Source organism: Panicum hallii, chromosome 2, assembly GCF_002211085.1.
Source record: "Panicum hallii strain FIL2 chromosome 2, PHallii_v3.1, whole genome shotgun sequence".
Taxonomy (NCBI): Eukaryota; Viridiplantae; Streptophyta; class Magnoliopsida; order Poales; family Poaceae; genus Panicum; species Panicum hallii.
Genome location: NC_038043.1, coordinates 50,972,594 through 50,990,859, shown reverse-complemented (window position 1 = coordinate 50,990,859; position 18,266 = coordinate 50,972,594). Strand labels below are relative to the sequence as shown.

The following is an 18,266-nucleotide window of genomic DNA, read 5'->3' as shown; positions in this document are numbered from 1 at the left end:
TTTTTGACACTCTTGACACGTGATTTCACAAATTAGCCACGTAAAATAATTATTATACACATTTATTATCAAATGTACTTTATTCATACTTGTCGATTTATCTATCTATTTGCATAAAATACTTATACAAAAGATGAAAGGTCATATATTTAAAAACAAAGGTTTAGTATATCACTTTCTTATGTTTTTGGCTATACTCGATTGAGCTCTTAACAAACTTAGACCATCCATAATCTTGAAATATTTAGTTCGCACCATAAAAACATATGAATATTTATCTTGAAAACGTGCTTTCACAATACCATATATATATATATGGTATATATATATATATATATTTAGATACTATATATAACTTCATTCCAGCTAAAACAGCGGTCAAAGTTTTTATATAACTCTAGACCATATGCAGGGATCCGTGGTGACGAATCAACATCGCCACGTATCTCTGAAGTGGGAGTATATTATTATTTTCTCGTCCACGATCGATCGTATCTGATCATGGCGATGCCGCCTTGTGCTCAAGCTCTATCGGCAGGCCGTGCAGCGGCGACGGCCCGGGGTCCCTGACGAAGGTGTTGTCCTTGCAGCAGAGCTTCCACCTGAAGCGCCTCAGCAGGTAATGCAGCGCCACCAGCGTCTCGATCCTGGCGAACTCCATGCCGACGCAGATCCTCGGGCCGGCACCGAAGGCGACGAACGAGCACGGCGGCGCCACTGACGCCGACTGGGTCTCGAACCGGGACGGGTTGAACTTGTCCGGCTCGGGGTAGATGCTCCCGTCCATGTGCGTCGCGGCCGCCGTCCAGAACACTTGCCACCCTTTGGGGATGACGTAGCCGTCGAACTCCATGTCTTTGGTCGCTCGCCTGAAGTTGCCGAAGACCGGGGGCACCATGCGGAGCATCTCCTGCGCGGCGCGCCACGTGAGCTTCATCTTCGCAAGGTCCTCCCAGGTCAGGGCCTCGCCGTCGCCCTTGCTCTTGGCGATCTCGTCGTGCTCTGCACAGCGAATAATGGTCGAGTAAGGGATGGGCATGCATGGCCATGGCGTGCGTGCGTGGTCAAACGTTCTAGTCAAGGCATGGTGGTGAGGTGATCGATGCCCGCGTTCACCGATCGGGATTGTTACCGTGGACCATGGCGGCGAGAGTGTCAGGATCGTCGGCGAGCTGGCGGATCAAAAAGGTGAGAAGGATGGAGGACGTGTCGTGGCCTGCGATGAGGGAGACCATGGCGTTGTCCACGATCTCCTCCTCGCTCAGCAGCGGCGCGCCGCTGTCGTCGGTCAAGCTGAGGAGGCACGCGATGAGGTCGCTGCTCCGTGATGCCTCTCCCCGCTCCAGCTTGGCCTGCGTCTCCCTCGCGATCCCGGTGAACACCCGGTGAATCCTGGCGCTCGCCTTGAGGCTCCGGCTGAAGGCCGTGAACGGCAGGTTCAGCGGGACGGCCCAGGTGCCCTCCATGACGTCCACGAACTCGCGGAAGAGGGTGTCCCGGACGGCGCCCCTCTCGAGGCCGAAGAGCAGCAGGGAGATGATGTCGAACGTGAGCCTCTTCATGAGGGGCAGCACGGTGACGGTCCGGCGGCCGGCCCAGTTCTCGTCGAGGTGGCGGCGCACCTCGCCCTCGATCTTGCCCACGTACAGCCGCAGCATGTCCGGCTTGAGGAACTCGAGGAGCGCGCCGCGGACGCGCTTGTGGTCGGCGCCCATGAGCTCGAGGATGTTCCGCTCCCCCAGGATCCGCTGCATGGACCGGGGCTGCTGCGACGCCAGCGCGGTGCTGAAGAAGACGAACTTGTTGGCCGCGGGCCCCGTGAGGAGCACCGTGGGGATGCCGAAGAGCGACAGCTTGGACACGGGGCCGTACCGGTCGACGCGGTCCTGGATCCACCGCTCGGCGGTGTTGGCGCGCATGGCGCGGAGGAGGCCGAGGCTCTGGCCGATCACCGGCAGGCCGAGCGAGCCCGGGGGCAGCTTGCCCCGCTGCCATGGCTTCCTGGCCCTCGTCACGAGGAGGAAGAGAACGGATAAGGCGACGGCGACGAGCGCTAGGACAAGGGAGAGATCCATTGTCGGAGAACTCAGAACTAGCTAGCTAGCTAGCGTCTGGTAACTGAGGATGAGGAGTGGCGTCGCAGGTGACCCGTATATATACTGCCAACACCAGAAGAAAAGTCGCAGGTGTGCTTGCTCGTTTCTATGTTTCTTCTCCGATTATTCAGAGGTGGAACAGCAACCTGGGCTGACATACCTGGTGAAACCCACGCGGGCAGGTGGAAAAGCTAGCGTCGCGCCGTGCGCAGCTTGTCAAAACACGTGATCATTTTTTTTCCACCACGTGTAAGACCAGTGTTGAGGTTGTGAACGAACCGCTCCCTGACAGAGGGCAGTATGCATCTCATCGCCGTTGAAGCCGCCGGAGCCAAGGAAAAAGGGGTGCAGAGAAGGCGGCGAAGAAGAACTGCTGCTCGAGGCTCGAGTGCCTGACCGCTTGCGAGCCGTGGCGCACTGGCACTCGAGGATGGGCTAAGCGTGTCAAGGCCTGGCGGCGGCGTCGGTACTTGTTCCGTTGACGCCGGGGAACCACCCCCGTCGGGAATTCTGCAGGGCGTCTAGATGGTTATTGACTGGGCAGATCACGGAGGCCCAAGGAGCAGAGCCAGCCCAAGTTAGCTCACCAAGCGAGGCCCTCTCCACCTCACTGCCATGAGCCCATGGGCCAGTCCACTCAGCTCAGCAGCGGAAGCGGATGGAATATTTTGTTCCATCAACAAAAAAAATTATTCCGCACTAAAAAAAATGTTCAAAAAAATCAGCCAAATGTGATCTTATTCGAAAGATTTCATCACAGAGAATACAGTGGTGCAGTAGGATTTTAATTTAAATATACGATTTTAAAAAATATAACTATATGACACTTTAACTGCTAGTCGCAGTGTAACTCGTAATAGCACCCTGCAGTCCAGCACCTAGCACTCAGCAAGTCAGCAGCCTAGCACGGCCTGCTTTTTCGCGGAACTAAAATTTAATTCTATCCCATTAAATATTTACCGATTAGAAATATTAAATATAGACTAATTATAGAATTTATTATATAAATGGAGACTAATTCGCGATATTTGCTACAGTAAATATACGCTAATAATATATTACTTAGAATTAATAAATTCGTCTCTTATCCAAATGTCCGAAACAACCAACCGCGGAGAGAGACTCGGGAGACGAGGGGATCCCGAGCACGAGAGGCGGAGGAGAGGGCGGCGTCAGCATGGAGGACTTCCACGTCACGATCCCCTACGGCCTGGTGGTCCTCGCCGGCGGCGTCGCCGGCTACCTCAAGCGCGGGAGCGCCGCCTCGCTGGCCGCGGGGTCGGATTCGGCGCGGCGCTGCTCCTCGCCGGCGCGCTCAGCGCCTGGGCCTTCGCGCACGGCGGGGGTGGAGCCGGCGCTGTCTTCGGCACCGTCCTCCAGATCGGTCCGTTGCTTGCTGCCGCTTCCGCCGCTCTCCTTCCTCCCCTCCTCTCTTGCTTTGTTTGCTTGCCTTCTCCGCCGTCCTGTTCTGTTCTTAATGTGGGTTTGGCGGCACCGGAGGAAACCGTGGTGATGAAGGTCTTGGGAAGCTCGGAGACATCAGGCATGTGTCTCTACAGTAGGATACGGCGAGACACCGTACCGTACGTCGCACTGTCTCGTTCTCTATCAATGCATGCCGAACTTCGTTTTAAAAAAAAAGTTTCAAAAACATCAATGCATGCCGAAGAGTATGCTGCCGGTCGTTTCAAGCACAAGAAGAAGAGCAGCTGGCAGCAGCTTGGGGGGCAGTTGGTGTAGAGACATGTTCATCTAAAAGCCAATACAATGAGAAATATACATAATGCAACCTGGCAGCAGCTTGGAGGCCTGCAGAGATCATGAACACCCATGACTGTATGGAAGCGCTGCATACAAATTAAAGCATCAGATTGCATTTATGAGATCCATGTAGTTTGAATGAAAGACAAAATGAACAATGAAATGTAGGCCTATGTCAAGGCAGGAATAGTTTCCCAAGAATTTTCCATAGAAATGTTAACCTTTAAATACAAGAAGTGGGCAGCAAGCGGGGACCCACCACACTGTGAGCGCGACCTGTGGGTCCGGCAGCATGCCGGCGAGGAGGATGAGCACCTGAGCACCAGCATCAGCATCACCGCCGACGCGGCGGACAGCTTGGGGAACCCGGGCTGGTCGGCGAAGGCGGCCCAGGTGAAACCGGCCCACGTGTCTCTGCACCTGGGGCTCCACACGATGTACGCGAACTGGCCCAGCACGAGCACCCACCACGTGAGGCTGAGCGAGAGCGAGGCCCCGAGCAGGCCCAGGCCCAGCCAGTACGTCGCGAGCCAGCTCAGCGCCACGTGGAGCACCAGGCTGGCGGCCAGGATGTAGGCGCGCGGCGCCACGATGCTCTGCGCCTGCAGGAACTTCTGGATGGGGGCAGTTGGCGGCGAACGCGAAGATCTGCGGGACGAGGCCGTAGACGAACTCCGCGGCGGCGCCGGCGATCTCCGGCGACTGCCCGAGCAGCAGGAGGATGGGGTCCGAGAAGGCGTAGGCCGACATGCGCAGCGGCCACGGGTCCGAGACGCCCTCGCCCTCGCCGGCGTCGGATAGCAGCGCATCCAGCCGGCCGTCGGCCTGGCCGGCGCCAGCGTGCTCGCGTCCCATGGATGGATTGGTTGATGACCTTGGGGGCCTGTGATATATAACCAGGTGTGCTAGCTGCAGCGCGGCAAGAACTTGTCGGTGTGCTCGTGCAGCTTACTATACTTGCGGTAAGTTACAAGTAAGAATCAAAGGCGACGCCTCGTGCTCGATCGGCGTTTTATTTGCACGCTGCAGGTGAGGACAACCGTGGCGGATGAAACTGAAAGGTGATCAGCAGGTGGCCCAATTGAAATGTCATGTTTGAAATACCGTCTCAGAACATCGACAACCGTACCAAATCCATTCCCCACATCGCGGGGAATATCTGCTACCGTCACCAGTGCCCCTAACTCCCTATCTGTCCGTCTTGGCGGGAGCTCATGGCCTCATGCAACCCATGCTCGATAACCAGAGCCTCTCTCTCGCCACTGTCACCGTGATCGTCGCGTTGTGTTCGAACCGAACAGGGGGAGAAGGCATCAGGAGGAAGACCCTGGTGCGGGCTTCACTGATGATCCCGGCCCTCCACGCGCGACGAGCCTCCTCAGGTTCCTGAGATGCCGCCACACGGCGCAGCGGGCGCGCGCCCTGACGCCCCGGATGGCGAGCCTGAGCTTCTTCAGCCGGACGCCGATCCTCGCCCTCGCCCTCGCCAGCGCCGGGGGCCGCCTCGGCGGCCTCGCCGATGCCGACTTCGTCGCCTCCTCCAGCACCTTGTGGATCAGGTACTGTGCCTTGATGTGCCGCGCCTCCTCGGCGTTCATCTTCTCCACCTTGGCGTAGGCGGCGGCGGCGGACGGCGTCGCCGCGCTCGGCTGCTGCATCCTGGTAGCTTGGTGGTACGAGCAATGAGCTTCTTGCAGCTGCCTGTTGGAACGTGTGTGCCTGTTATATATAGGCTGGCGCCGGGCAATGTGTTGGCCCTCTCCAGCAGGCTTATGATTGTTCGTTTCTTGCAGGTCCAAGTTTATTGCGAGTTTTTCAACCTCATGACGGAGCCAAAGACGACGGATCACACGGTTTCTGCAGTGAACTTTTTGCCACACGATCACACATCTTGTCCCCTTTATTTGGTTTAGTTTGATTGGGAAGAAGAGAATTCAAACCTCTTGGTTCGAAATTCCAAGCTGTACGAATGGTGAACTGGTGATGAGCTTCTTTCAACGTGAACTCCACTTTTCCTCCAGTACCTAGAGGATATTGTACTCCGTGTGCTTTTGAAAGGATGCCGTACATCTTGCAATTTTTCTCTCCCTTCGGTTGCATGAGGAGGAGAGTCTTCAGATATCTGCTCGCCTTTAAACGCCTCATCTATTTTGGTACCAGGCTACTGCCAGCAGTGCGACCGCAAGAAATTATTGGTATGCTACCATGTGATGATCAGTTGATCACGTACAACAAACTAAAGGTGCATCCTTCTATGCAGGTGCTCTGGACATGGTTTCTGGCGTTGTGGAAACTAATCAATGGAGAATATGTCCGATCCTTTTTACAAAGCATAGTGCAAACGCTTACACGCACGCACGTACAAGTACGATTCCTATGAACGCCTACTACTTGAGACTGTAACAGAATATGTTTTTTATGTTGGAGATTTCATTAGTTTTTAAGCCTATATTGTCGACGGGAGGTACGGTGTGGTAGACGGAATCTACATCACAACACACATGTCAAGGCTGAGTTACAATGGAAGTCAGCAGTGTGTGAGGAGAATAGTTTGTGAATTCTGAAGTTTAGCATGATCTCATACGAGAACCGACTGAACTTCTAATTAGGACATGTTCTAGAAAAAAAAAAGGCTATGCATCAGTATTCAGTACATCTCTCAGCTCCGTAGTTTATCATTGCAGTTAGCAGGACATGTTGGATTTTCATCCACACCTGGCATCATCACTCCTTGTTTGCGAGAAGAGGCTGCCTTGTGTCGTCCCATTTATCTAATCTTTTCCGCGCTTCCTCAACCTACATCCAAATGAGCAAAAAAAAAAGGAATAAGTTATTACAAAACATAAGAGCTACTTTTGTTAATGCCAAATCCAGAGAAGACCACTAGAGAGCCCAAATGGTCATAGAAGCATGAACTGGGTTACAATAATTGCTCTAAAATGCCGCACCGCCACATAACCTAAATGCGACCCAGCATGGGAGATAGATTTGAGGATCATTTGTCAGCGAGACGATCGACACGGTTACCCAGGACTATGATGATAATCACTCATCAGAGGTGCCTTACCTCCTTGTTCCAGTCGGTTCTCAACGTGATCCAGATCAGAATAAGTGTTTGGATCAGGGTGCCCCCAATCATGCCTCCCCACAATCCCTGCAATGTAATCCATATCAGATTATCAGAATAAGCTCCGTTTTAACAGGAAAGGCCACCCGCCAGCATTCGAACCCCCGGTTCCGTTGGTGTCGCACCGGAGTAAATTAAAGGCCACTCGTGCTATTTAACAGGAAATACGTGGTTCACTAACGGTTGTAGCGTGATACGTAGTGGCACGTCCTGAATAGCCGGGGTTCGTGGCCTTTTCTCGACCATGCAGAAGAGGAAACTTCCATCTTTCGTGTCAAACCTCGGGGGAGGTCATTCCCCAGGGGTCGATTTTTTTTTAAGAATAAGATCCGTTTTCACACTTGCAGATGGTTTACGCCTCTACGGGCAAGTACTCATAACCGTTGTTCAGTTTCTCCCTCCAGCAAATGATGAAAAGTCAACTGAATATGGACGGTGATTTTTACTATCTCCGATGGTAGAAAGCAGATTTAAAATGTAACATGTTCAGAATCAGCAGTACCTTGATTCCAAAGTCAAACTTGAATCCAAGAAGCACACCGATGGGTATGCCGATGAAGTAGTAGCATCCAATGTTGATGTACGCTACCATTGCTTGCCACCCACAGCCAACGGCCACACCTTCATCAGTTCAGCGAATAAATGTTCAGACTTCAGAGTCAGTGAGAAGAACAAAACATCACTCAGATATTAAAAAAAAATCCAGATAATCTGTTGGCTCAAAAATGAATAATCTGATGTTGATTTCCATTGAAATTAACACACGTCAAGCTGAAGGCCCATAATAAAGAGAATAACAGATTCAATTTAGCTAGTAAAACCTTCAATAAGTCCTTTTTTGAAAACCCGCCAACAGCATTGCTGTCCGGCATGTATTGATAGAGGAGAAGAATCAAAACTTAACAAAATTACAGGGAGGAAAAAAAAACAAAAAGTAGAGTCCACAGGAACTACTCTCCCGGAATCTTCCATAAGTCTGGGCTCTGAAAATACTACACTTACAATCACTCCAAGTAACTGGGAATTAAGGATCACGGTGCAGCAGGCTTGCTGAAACCTTACCTGACAACACGGGCTGGATCCCGCAGAGCAGAATGGTCCCAACGAGCAAGGGGCACAGGTCGGCTACGGCGCGCGAGACGACCTCGCCGGTGGTGAAGATGTAGCTGAGCTTGTCCCTCAGCAGGAAAGTGACGAGACCAGCTATTGCTGATACGAAGGCCGACAGGGCGGTGACCATCCATGCAGAGAACGCGGCAGACCTGGGGTTGCCGGCGCCAAGCTCATTCCCTACTCTCACACTGCGGTGCAGAACTTCTTCAGATAAGAGTTCAGACAAACAAATTCTTGACACGGATAAGACCACTACAGATCCCAAAATCTGGTGAAGTGAATTTATAAAACGTAAATTTATTCATTTGATACTTGCCACTCCAATGAAGATTGTATAAGAGATTGCACTGCATTAGTATTGGTGGAAAACATCTTCATGTGCCTCAAACTATAGCAATGGATGATTGGATGGGATCATTGGATACTGCATTTCGTGAGTTTGGCAGCTATGTGCCTCAAGCGAGTTCTTCCCGGTCAGGGTATGGAGGATGGAAATGAATGCCTAGTTTGATGACGCAGTTAGGGCATGCGAGATTGGCAACATCGGAGGAAGCTGCGCTGAACTGCTGAAGACATGTGTCCGTACTGCACGGTGAGGTACTGCAGAATGTGCTATTTCATTTTCGATATGGTTTCTGTTGGGATAGGGCATGGAGCAGGGGACTCCATAAATGCATATTCTACCCATAATGTGCTGCAATTTTTATTGAGAAAATATTGTCCCCGAAAGTTGAGAAATACAGTGTGAGACGCACTGATGCAGGATGAACTAACCTGGCAGCTGCATTGAAGCCCACAGAGATCATGAACACCCATGACTGGATCGAAGTGCTGCAGACAATGCAAAATGATGAGCACGTAAAGTCCGTGGAAATTGAATGATTTTCAGTTTATGATGACCAAAAATAAAAACAGCCAGCGAAGGAGGAAGTAGAGACCCACCAGACAGTGAGTGAGTCAAGCGCGACCTGCGGGTCCGGCAGCATGCCGGCGAGGAGGATGAGCACCTGGAAGTACCAGACCTCGAGCGCCAGCATCACCGCCGACGCGATGGACAGGCCGGCGAACCCCGGCAGGTCGGCGAAGGCGGCCCAGGTGAACCCGGCCCACGTGTCCTTGCACCGCGGGCTCCACACGATGTACGCGAACTGGCCCAGGACGAGCACCCACCACGTGAGGCTGAGCGTGAGCGATGCCCCGAGCAGGCCCAGGCCCAGCGCGTACACGGCGATCCAGCTGAGCGGCACGTGGAGCGCGAAGCTGGCCGCGAGGATGTAGGCGCTGGGCGCCACGATGCTCTGCGCCTGCAGGAACTTCTGGATGGGGAAGTTGGCGGCGTACGCGAAGATCTGCGGGATGAGGCCGTAGGCGAACTCCGCGGCGGCGCCGGCGATCTCCGGCGACTGGCCGAGCAGCAGGAGGATGGGCTCCGAGAAGGCGTACATGACGGCGAGCGGCACGCCGGTGGCCATGAGCAGCACCGTGGAGCGCTGCAGGTACACGCCCAGCATCTCGTACTTCTCGGCGCCGTACGCCTGCCCGCACAGCGTTTCCACCGCGCTGCCCATGCCAAGCTGCACGAGCAGGAGCATGTAGACGTGTACTACGTACATACGTATAGATGTACAGTAGACATGTGCGCGTACGTACCATGAGGCCGTAGGCGAAGACCTGGATGCCATTGTTGCCGAGGGAGGCGGCGGCGAGCTGGACGTTGCCGAGCTGGCCGCAGACGATCTGCGTGGTCGACGACATGACGATGATAAGCATGTAGACCACCACGGCCGGCACGGCGAGGGGCGCCAGCAGCCGCAGGTCCAGCGCCGCCGCCGCCGCTATGCGCCGGAGCCATGGACCGGAGCCGCCCTCGCCGGCGCCGGAGAGCAGCGCCTCCAGCCGGCCGTCGACGGCGTGGTGGTCACCCGTCCGACCCATCGACTGGGTTGGTGACAGAGGGAGCCCGTGTGATGTGTGTGCTGCAGGCTGCAGCTAGCGGCCGCAAGTGCAAGCAAGATCTTTTTGGTGCGTGCCCGTCTAGCTTGCGATAAGATCCTTTGGTGATGTCTCGTGTCGTGTCGCGCTCGCGCTTGGTGACAAGATCTTTGCATGTTAGGTGAGGGCTAAGGAGTGAGCGAGGACAACCGCGGCAGGTGAAAAGCGACGCCGTCCCGGCACCGCGCTACAGCAACAGGTTGCCGCTAGGTAGCCTGCTATGTTTTGTCGCCTCCGAGTTTTCTTTTGGTCTTGCATCTTTGAATATTTAGGCCATTTTATTTGAAAAAAAAAATATTTAGGCCATCACAAGTTGTGTTTGTGTCCGTTCGACCATTTTCGGTGTGATACTGTGTCCTCTGCTAAAACTTGGTCACTTAAGCTGCACAGATGCCACCAGATCTTCGCTAAATTGAAATGCTTTTGTTATGAGAAAACGCTAAAGTTTTTTTTTAACTGACAAAAGTAGCGGGGAATCTTTGCTCTTGCTTGTGACCGCTGTCTCGGTGAGAGCTGCGAGCTCGTACCTGGACCAGCGTGTGATCCCAGGCGCATCCTCACTCGCACATGCATCAGATCTATCAGAGCCAAGGACTCGCGCAGTCATATGGTTTGGCTTCTCTGATGCTCTCCCTTGGTGTACAAGTTCATCTCTACTGCATTGCTAGCTAGTGCGGCAGTCGGCAGCACTTCCCAATTTGGTCAAAATACTAGTAGATGTTGAGAAAAGATGATCACATTTGAAACCCTTTTAATGGATTAAGTTTTAAAATATTCAGTTTGAAAATATAAAAACCATATGTGTACATTTATCTTGGAAAACCTCGAAGACTGATTTTTTTTTACAACAGTATCAAGTACTTTAATTTTAACTAGAACGTAGTGCGTTTTTTTTTATGAGTTACTCCTTCCGCTCCCAAATAAGTGACCTTTTATTTTGTCTTTTGAAGCCAGGGATTCAAAACTTTATTGCAAATTGGATTATAAAATATTTTTTATGTATAGAGTACCTTTTAGCTTGTGATAGAAACTTGGACTTTTAGCTGCAGCCTTTGTACTAATAGTTTCTAGCTCGTTGATGCACCATGCGAGGCTTGCTCATTTAACCGCACTGGTTGCAAAGGTGCTCCTTTAGCTTCTTGTTGGAGAAGGTTTATTGAAGAACTGCTCAAGATGCTCTAACACAGCCACCAAGAAGAAGACCAAAGATCTTGCACAACCGGATTGGGCCAAGAATTTGTTATGCTGCCGACCTTTTTTTATTGCTGGAGATGCTGATTTCAAGTTGGATGTTGAGCCTACGCTCAACGAATAAATAGGTAAATGTAACAAAATTGCGACCACTTGAGCTTAGACACTCTTTTAACGAATTTCTTAAAAGAAAAGGAAGGACCAAAGCATGAAATAGGCAAAACAAATCACACTGCAATTGACATACAAAAATAATATACATGCGGAAGGGATGGAGAGAGGCCTACACTATCATCCGGAGAGAGGCATCCCAGTACAATGGGATGGTTGGTATTAATCGGAATTCCGGGCTCCAAAATCCAAATGATCGATCCCCGCCGCTGCTTGGCTGGGCTATGATCATAAAAAGAGGTCCATTATTTGCTTCAAAAGAAAAGTCCATAATCTGGATGTTCAATCTTCTAGGAGAGGCGGCTGCTTGTCCTCCCACTTGTCCAGCCTCGCCTTGGCTTTCTCCACCTGCAGTTCAGTCAGAATGCAGCAAACATTTCAGGCTCTTATTAGACTGCCGGCTTCTATCAATAATGGCTTTATGGCAGAGCATCGAGTATCAGTGACCAGACCTCCTTGTCCCAGTCGGTTCTGAAGGTGACCCAGAGCAAGATGAGCGTCTGCATCAGCGTTCCCCCGATCACCATGCCGCTCCAAACGCCCTGCATTTTACAATTCAAATCGCATCTCGCGTGAGCTGATCACATTATTGGCCTCCGATTCTCTAACGATTTATTATTAGACGGAGTCTCCATGTTCCGAGCTCTGGATTCCCAAACGGCAGGAGTTCCTGTCGTTGCCTGGCCGGGCTCCGTACCTTGGCGCCGAGGTCGAGGTAGAAGCCGAGGAAGACGCCGAGCGGCACGCCGACGATGTAGTAGCACCCCACGTTCACGTACGCCACGAACGCCTGCCACCCGCACCCCACGGCCACGCCTGTTTTTTTCCCCGGCCGATTGCAAAATGAAATCAGCTGTGTTGCAGCGACGGCAGATTAATGATTGGAAAGATGACGACGTGGAACGCGTGGATCACCGGAGAGAACGGGCTGGACGCCGTTGAGGACGAGCGTGACGGCGAGGAGCGGGCAGAGGTCGGACACCGCGCGCGCCACGGCCTCGCCGCCCGTGAACAAGTAGCTCAGGCGGTCGCGGATGCAGAGCACGAGCACGGCGCACGCCGCCGCCACGAACAGCGACAGCGACGTCACCACCACCACCGAGAACGCCGCCGCCCTCGGGTTGCCCGCGCCCAGCTCGTTGCCCACCCGCACGCTGCATATGAACACGTACGGTTAAGCTTCACCTCAGAACGCGCGCATGAATTGACACACAAGCCAAATGGGCCAGAGCCAGGCGTGGATCACGCACCTCGCCGCAGCGTTGAAGCCGACGGAGATCATGAACACCCATCCATTCACGGTCATGCTGCGAGATTGAAGTTGAGGAACAAGGTTCAGAGTGCAGCAGCGAAACAAAATAATAATCATGCAGTCCTGAGTTACTAGTACCATATGGAGAGGGAGTCGAGGGAGATCTCCGGGTTCTTGAGCAGGCCGGCGATGAGCACGAGCACCTGGAAGTACCAGGTCTCGAGGCACAGCATGACGGCGGACGCCGCCGAGAGCTTGAAGAAGCTGCCGAGGCCGGAGAAGGCCTGCGCGGTGAAGCCCGTCCAGGTCTCCCTGCACCGCGGGCTGGCCACGATGTACGCAAACTGGGCCGCGACGATGACCCACCAGCTGAGGCTGAGCACGAGCGAGGCGCCCAGCAGGCCCAGGCCCAGCTGGTACACGGCGACCCAGCTGAGCGCCAGGTGGAGCGCCAGCGTGGCGGTGGAGATGTAGGCGCTGGGCGCCACGATGCTCTGCGCCTGTAGGAACTTCTGGATCGGGAAGTTGGCCGCGTACGCGAAGATCTGCGGGATCAGGCCGTAGACGAAGGCGGCGGCGGCGGCGGCGATGCGCTCCGGCTCGCCGAGGAGGACGAGGACGCGCTCCGAGAAGGCGTAGAGGACGGCGAGCGGCACGCCGGTGGCCATGAGCAGCACAGTCGAGCGCTGCAGGTACACGCCCAGCATGCTGTGCTTGTGCGCCCCGTACGCCTGCCCGCACAGCGTCTCCACCGCGCTGCCCATCCCCAGCTGCAAGCGTACGTTCATTCAGACGACGAAGTGATTATTAGTTTCAAAATAAAGGACGGTGAGGTGATTATTGAAATGGGAAAAATTTATCAAATTTAAAGAATGGCCAGTAATAGATTATTAGCTAGTCTCCAGCATGCAATTTGAATGGTTGATTTATGATCCTTTGCAAAAAAAAAAGAAATCAACAGCTAATTCCTCTATCCCAAATTACTAGTCGTTTCGGTTTTTCTACGCATCTAGATATATATTATATCTAGATGCATAGCAAAATCTATATATTTAGAGAAGTTAAAATGACTAATAATTTGGAATGGAAGGAATAAGTATATAGTCAGTTTAGTTGCTGATTATCTCTGAATTAGTGCGAGACGCTTCCTCTCTCTCCCCACGTTTTCCACGAGGCATAGGATGAGGCCCCGCTCCCATGTTCTGGCACAGTGCCCCCACTGCATGAACTAGCGACTGCTTTAAATTTGGACAAGACAACAATTGCAGATGGACGATTAGCATTGTATATTGGTACGAATGAGCATGCCTGCAGCTGTGCGCATCAATGCCGTCCAACGATTACCTAACTATTGCTCGAGTTGACGGCAGCACCAGTACTCAAAAATCAATCATGGGGATCTGCATATGTCGAATGACCAATGTAACCTCACGGGAAATGAAGCTCTAGGATCTATTATCATCGACGTCGCTGCCGGCGTGGCATTGGCACCACGAGGCCGTTCGATACGACACGTACCATGAGGCCGTAGGCGAAGGTCTGGATGCCGGTGTTGCCGAGCGAGGCGGCGGCGAGCTCGAGGTTGCCGAGCTGGCCGCAGAAGATCTGCGTGGACATGGACATGACGTAGTTGACCATGTAGACGGCCACCGCCGGCAGCGCCACCCGCAGCAGCAGCGGCAGCTCCACGCCGGCGCCCCGCCACGACCGCCGAGCCCACGGCGACGACGCGTCGCTCAGGATCGCCTCCAGCTCCCGGCTGCCCCCGCCGTGCGCCGGCGAGGCCCTCACGGCCGGCTGCAGCAGCGGTGTCGTCGTCGTCGGGTCCATGGCGTGCGCGCGATCTCGATACACAATCACGCACGTCGATGTGACGGCGCGCGGCGTGATGAGCCGCCCGCTGCCCGCCCCGGCCGGGTTTATATAGGCCGCGCGTCGTCGTCGGCGTGGAGCGTGGTGGTAGGTAGCTTAGCTAAGCTAGGTGCGGTTATTGCTTGGGTCGCGGGGGGAGAGATCGCAGATCAATGGTGCCGCCGTTCACTCTACCTTTATTTATTTCAGCGCATGGCGCGTCAGTGGGTTTCGATCAGGGCCGGTAAGTCCATTGTTGGTTATTATACACGGTGCCCAGCGGTAAGCATCGATCAAGATTGCGTCGCAGTATCGCACGCGCGCCCTTCCTGTTGTATTTAGACCGTCTTTAGCATAGCTTCTTGAATAATTTTATGAAGAGTTTCACTCGAAGCTGTACTAAACCGATATTTCCGTCCAAAGCTCATTTCATCTTTCAATGATGCGGTGGAGTTACAAAATGTGGATTCGACCGGCTTCTACAGGAAGAAGTTGTTTTGTCAAACATTTTTCAAAATGGTTTCGGTTTCATCAGAGAAGCTGCTTCACCATAGAGTTATTTCAGAAGCTATTTTAGAAGAAGTTGAAGCCATGTTAAACGGGATTTTAATGGATAACTTGGTCAGTGACGCGTCATCCGTATTTTGGCATTGTTTGTTGCCTTGGCTCGTGCACATGGCTGCATGCACGTTAGCGTGGGCGCTTCCAGCTCCGGGTTCTTCTCTACCTCGTCGGCGTTTCAATTCTCCGGCCCCGGCCGCGGCGACGGTCCAGTGAGGCGTGGTCTGGCGTAAAAATTCAATTTGTTTTTTCTTTTACAAAAACCTATGGTGAAAATCCCGCTAGTGAAATAATTATTTTATATATAAAAAAGAAAATAAAACATGTACAAGAAAGCTAGGAACACTAGTAGAGAAATACTCAATAGTACCGGTTCATAAAGCTCTCTTTAGTCCCGGTTCTTCAATCAAGACTACGAATCCAGACTAAAAGTTTCGGATCTTTAGCCCCGGATCGAACAACCAGGATTAAAGGGTCTACCAGCCCAAAAGATTAATTGGCGCAAGCACAACCAACCCGGGACACAACCATCCGAGACTAAATATTTATCCCGGTTGAAGCCACCAACAGAGACTTTAGTCTCGGTTGGTGGTTCCAACCGGGACTAAAAGCTTCCTGCCGTCCCCTATCCATTGAATTCAGGACTAAAGGCTTCTTCATTAGTCCTGATCCAAAGCTGACCGGAACAAACGAGGAGTACGAAAAATCATTTTTGTAGCGGTGGAAGCAACTAGCTCGATAAAGAAAGAAAAATCACGCTACCCAACACATAGCCCTAAGCTAAAGACGCCACAAGGAGTGGGAGCAGACCAAAGAAGCTGCAATGTGTTCAGCCAATCCTGTACAAATGCAGTACAACTTCCTTTCGGAACGATGATTTCCAGCCGGCCACACTAGCTAGCTGGCTTATTCTAAAAAATAGTGTCATTTCTTTCTATGCATTATTAGCATTCCAAAAATATTCCACCGAGTATCCCGCTGCAATCCCAGCGTGAAGTACTACCGCGTGATACTAGATGAGCACAACAAATAATAGGTGCCATCGCTATGCCATGGCATGTACGGGAAGGAGCTCAGATCTGCTACGTCCGAATCTCCGATCCTAGAGTCTAGAAGGAGGAGTTCCAATCACTTTTTTTTGGGCTCGAATAGCCCATTTAAAGAACTCTAGAATGCAGATTAGCCGCTTCGATTCACATCTGCATGTGCTGCCAATCGCGAACGGGACGATTCGGTTCTCCTTCGTTTCAGACAAGCTAGCAGCCTTAACTATGAAACTGTTTGGAGGACGTTACATGCTAAATTTTAGTATATATTAGTATTTATATATGCTAAAATTTTTAAATTTTGATTAAAGTTTAGCCCATCTTATTAGCACTTCCGTTTGGATAAGCCAGTACTGAAGTTTAGCGTTTTCACCCGTTAGCACTTGGATCCAAATGGAAGCTATGTTAACAGAAATAATGCATGATGTACACAGCAAAAATGGGAAACGACCAGCTTGGATGTTGTATATAGAGAGGGACGACAAGGAGAGCATCGTATACAAGCATATGGTTGCAATGCAAGCAAGTCATGGACGGAGTAAGCCAGTGGAATGTGATGGTTATCTATATTATGGCCATGGTAAATTGGCTGGTTGTTACTGCTGATCGCCCTCGAGCCTGCTGTCAGAACGCGAGGCGAGGGTCCGTCCGCGGCGGTGCCTTCGGGATCCGCGCCAAAGCACCAGCGCTAGCCGGCACTACCTCCGGCTGCCTTGGCTTGCAGCTAGCCTGGAGCTCCTACCGGGAGCCTGGAGGTGAGTCCGGCAGGTGGTGACCACGCGCCCGCGACAAAGGATCGGCCTCCTGTGCGCCCGACTGGGCCATTGCCCCGACCAGTCGACCGGCGTGTCGGCGTCTCCTTCGTGACTCTGTCACGCGCGGACGGATGCTGAATCGTGTCACGCACCTCGGGGAAAGTTAAATACAAGAACTGATTTGTCATCATAGATTAAAATTCGTACTGCTTCCTTTTCTCCCCGAACCCAGGTGTGGTTTTCCGGATTTTTAAGACCACACGCACGAAAACAAAAGAAAGAAAAACGAGTGAGGCAACAGCCAGTCACACCAATGGATAGCTCTTTGGGCCGTTCTATCGGGCCTTCTCCATAGAACAAGATACCACCTCAAATTACGGCCCGGAAACCCCTATATACGCGTGGTTGCCTGGTTGGTTGCGAATAGCTGCGTTGGCGTTTGGCATGGGTTTTACCTTACCGACCTGTCGTCCCATGCATTTTCTGCCGCGCAGAGTTCCTCGCATTGACCGTGTAACCTTTATGTAACTTCATGAGCTGACTTTCAGTTGCAGTAACATCATCCATCATCTTTTGGGGCATTAACAGGATATGATTCACTATCGGTCACCGCCACTTGGTGTCAGATATCACTGCCATTTATTCTTTAATTTTTTTTTTCGAGAAAAGAAAACCTGCTACGCAGACGCGCATGCAAGACAAACAGCAGCTTCCGTGAAATGGTTCTGATCCCTTCGCTTCGGATTGGGCTAGGTAAGAGCAGCACACCTCGTCATCACAATTTTCCATGAAAAAAAGGACAAACGGACTGCAGGTAACACATGAAATGATTGTATAACTACTCAAGTCTTGGAGAGAAATGCTAAAGTTTGCAATGATCTTCGACCAAGTGAACTGGGTGAGAGGTCGTCTGAATTTATAATCATCGATGAGCAGATCACCAGCTAGCAAATAGACTACTAGTGCCATACCAGTACATCATCAGCCAGAAGAACTTGTCAATTTCTCTGCGTCACAATCATATCCGATCCTAGAATGTTTCTACGGAGTGCTGGCTACTGAATTTCAATCGAGCTGATCCCAGCTGCGAGGTCCGGTCTCCATTCATGGGTCATGGGTGGAGTTTTGGACCAAAACAAGATATTATAAATTCAATTCTCAAGTCAATGGTTCAGAAGAACTCTGCAAGTCTGCAGAGTGTATTTTGCTGGTGTCATATTTGTGGAGCCATTGATCGAATCAAGGTTCCAGAAGCCTTAAATTCAGAAAAGCAAAAGGGCGTTCAAATACTGGCAGCAGACTGGCGTCTTCTACAGGAGTCGAAGTGCTTCCTAGAGAGGAAAAAAAAGT

At 51.9% G+C, this 18,266-nt stretch overlaps 4 protein-coding genes across 4 annotated transcripts; all 4 read right to left on the bottom strand.

Annotated features, from left to right (window-relative positions):
* Positions 1 to 230: 230 nt before the first annotated feature.
* Positions 231 to 2,161, bottom strand: LOC112882048 (taxadiene 5-alpha hydroxylase-like). Its single transcript, XM_025947021.1, has 2 exons — positions 1,133 to 2,161; positions 231 to 1,002 (listed from the first exon to the last, which is right to left on the bottom strand). The coding sequence occupies exons 1-2, from the start codon at positions 2,073 to 2,075 to the stop codon at positions 500 to 502; spliced, it is 1,446 nt and encodes a 481-aa protein (XP_025802806.1). The 5' UTR covers positions 2,076 to 2,161; the 3' UTR covers positions 231 to 499.
* A 2,524-nt stretch (positions 2,162 to 4,685) lies between these two features.
* On the bottom strand, positions 4,686 to 5,524 carry LOC112883286. Its single transcript, XM_025948569.1, has one exon. The coding sequence runs from the start codon at positions 5,513 to 5,515 to the stop codon at positions 5,171 to 5,173; it is 345 nt and encodes a 114-aa protein (XP_025804354.1). The 5' UTR covers positions 5,516 to 5,524; the 3' UTR covers positions 4,686 to 5,170.
* Positions 5,525 to 6,329: 805 nt separating this feature from the next.
* On the bottom strand, positions 6,330 to 10,083 carry LOC112882281 (protein DETOXIFICATION 40-like). The gene is made up of 7 exons (XM_025947302.1): positions 9,748 to 10,083; positions 9,040 to 9,671; positions 8,872 to 8,928; positions 8,047 to 8,285; positions 7,487 to 7,605; positions 6,925 to 7,011; positions 6,330 to 6,653 (listed from the first exon to the last, which is right to left on the bottom strand). Exons 1-7 carry the CDS (start codon positions 10,030 to 10,032, stop codon positions 6,582 to 6,584), a joined length of 1,491 nt encoding a protein of 496 aa, XP_025803087.1. The 5' UTR covers positions 10,033 to 10,083; the 3' UTR covers positions 6,330 to 6,581.
* A 1,411-nt stretch (positions 10,084 to 11,494) lies between these two features.
* Positions 11,495 to 14,533, bottom strand: LOC112882280 (protein DETOXIFICATION 40-like). Its single transcript, XM_025947301.1, has 7 exons — positions 14,222 to 14,533; positions 12,842 to 13,473; positions 12,702 to 12,758; positions 12,367 to 12,605; positions 12,149 to 12,267; positions 11,904 to 11,993; positions 11,495 to 11,799 (listed from the first exon to the last, which is right to left on the bottom strand). The coding sequence occupies exons 1-7, from the start codon at positions 14,531 to 14,533 to the stop codon at positions 11,734 to 11,736; spliced, it is 1,515 nt and encodes a 504-aa protein (XP_025803086.1). The 3' UTR covers positions 11,495 to 11,733.
* Between the last annotated feature and the right edge of the window lie 3,733 nt (positions 14,534 to 18,266).

Coding starts and splice junctions, on each gene's coding strand:
- LOC112883286 (XM_025948569.1), bottom strand. CDS start 5,515: ATGCAGCAGCCGAGCGCGGCGACGCCGTCCGCCGCCGCCGCCTACGCC.
- LOC112882281 (XM_025947302.1), bottom strand. CDS start 10,032: ATGGGTCGGACGGGTGACCACCACGCCGTCGACGGCCGGCTGGAGGCG. Junction 8,286..8,871: donor GGCTTCAATGCAGCTGCCAG/GTTAGTTCATCC, acceptor TCTGCACCGCAG/TGTGAGAGTAGGGAATGAGC. Junction 6,654..6,924: donor GAACCGACTGGAACAAGGAG/GTAAGGCACCTC, acceptor ATTTGGATGTAG/GTTGAGGAAGCGCGGAAAAG.
- LOC112882048 (XM_025947021.1), bottom strand. CDS start 2,075: ATGGATCTCTCCCTTGTCCTAGCGCTCGTCGCCGTCGCCTTATCCGTT. Junction 1,003..1,132: donor TCTCGCCGCCATGGTCCACG/GTAACAATCCCG, acceptor TTCGCTGTGCAG/AGCACGACGAGATCGCCAAG.
- LOC112882280 (XM_025947301.1), bottom strand. CDS start 14,533: ATGGACCCGACGACGACGACACCGCTGCTGCAGCCGGCCGTGAGGGCC. Junction 12,759..12,841: donor CTCGACTCCCTCTCCATATG/GTACTAGTAACT, acceptor TCAATCTCGCAG/CATGACCGTGAATGGATGGG. Junction 12,606..12,701: donor GGCTTCAACGCTGCGGCGAG/GTGCGTGATCCA, acceptor GTTCATATGCAG/CGTGCGGGTGGGCAACGAGC.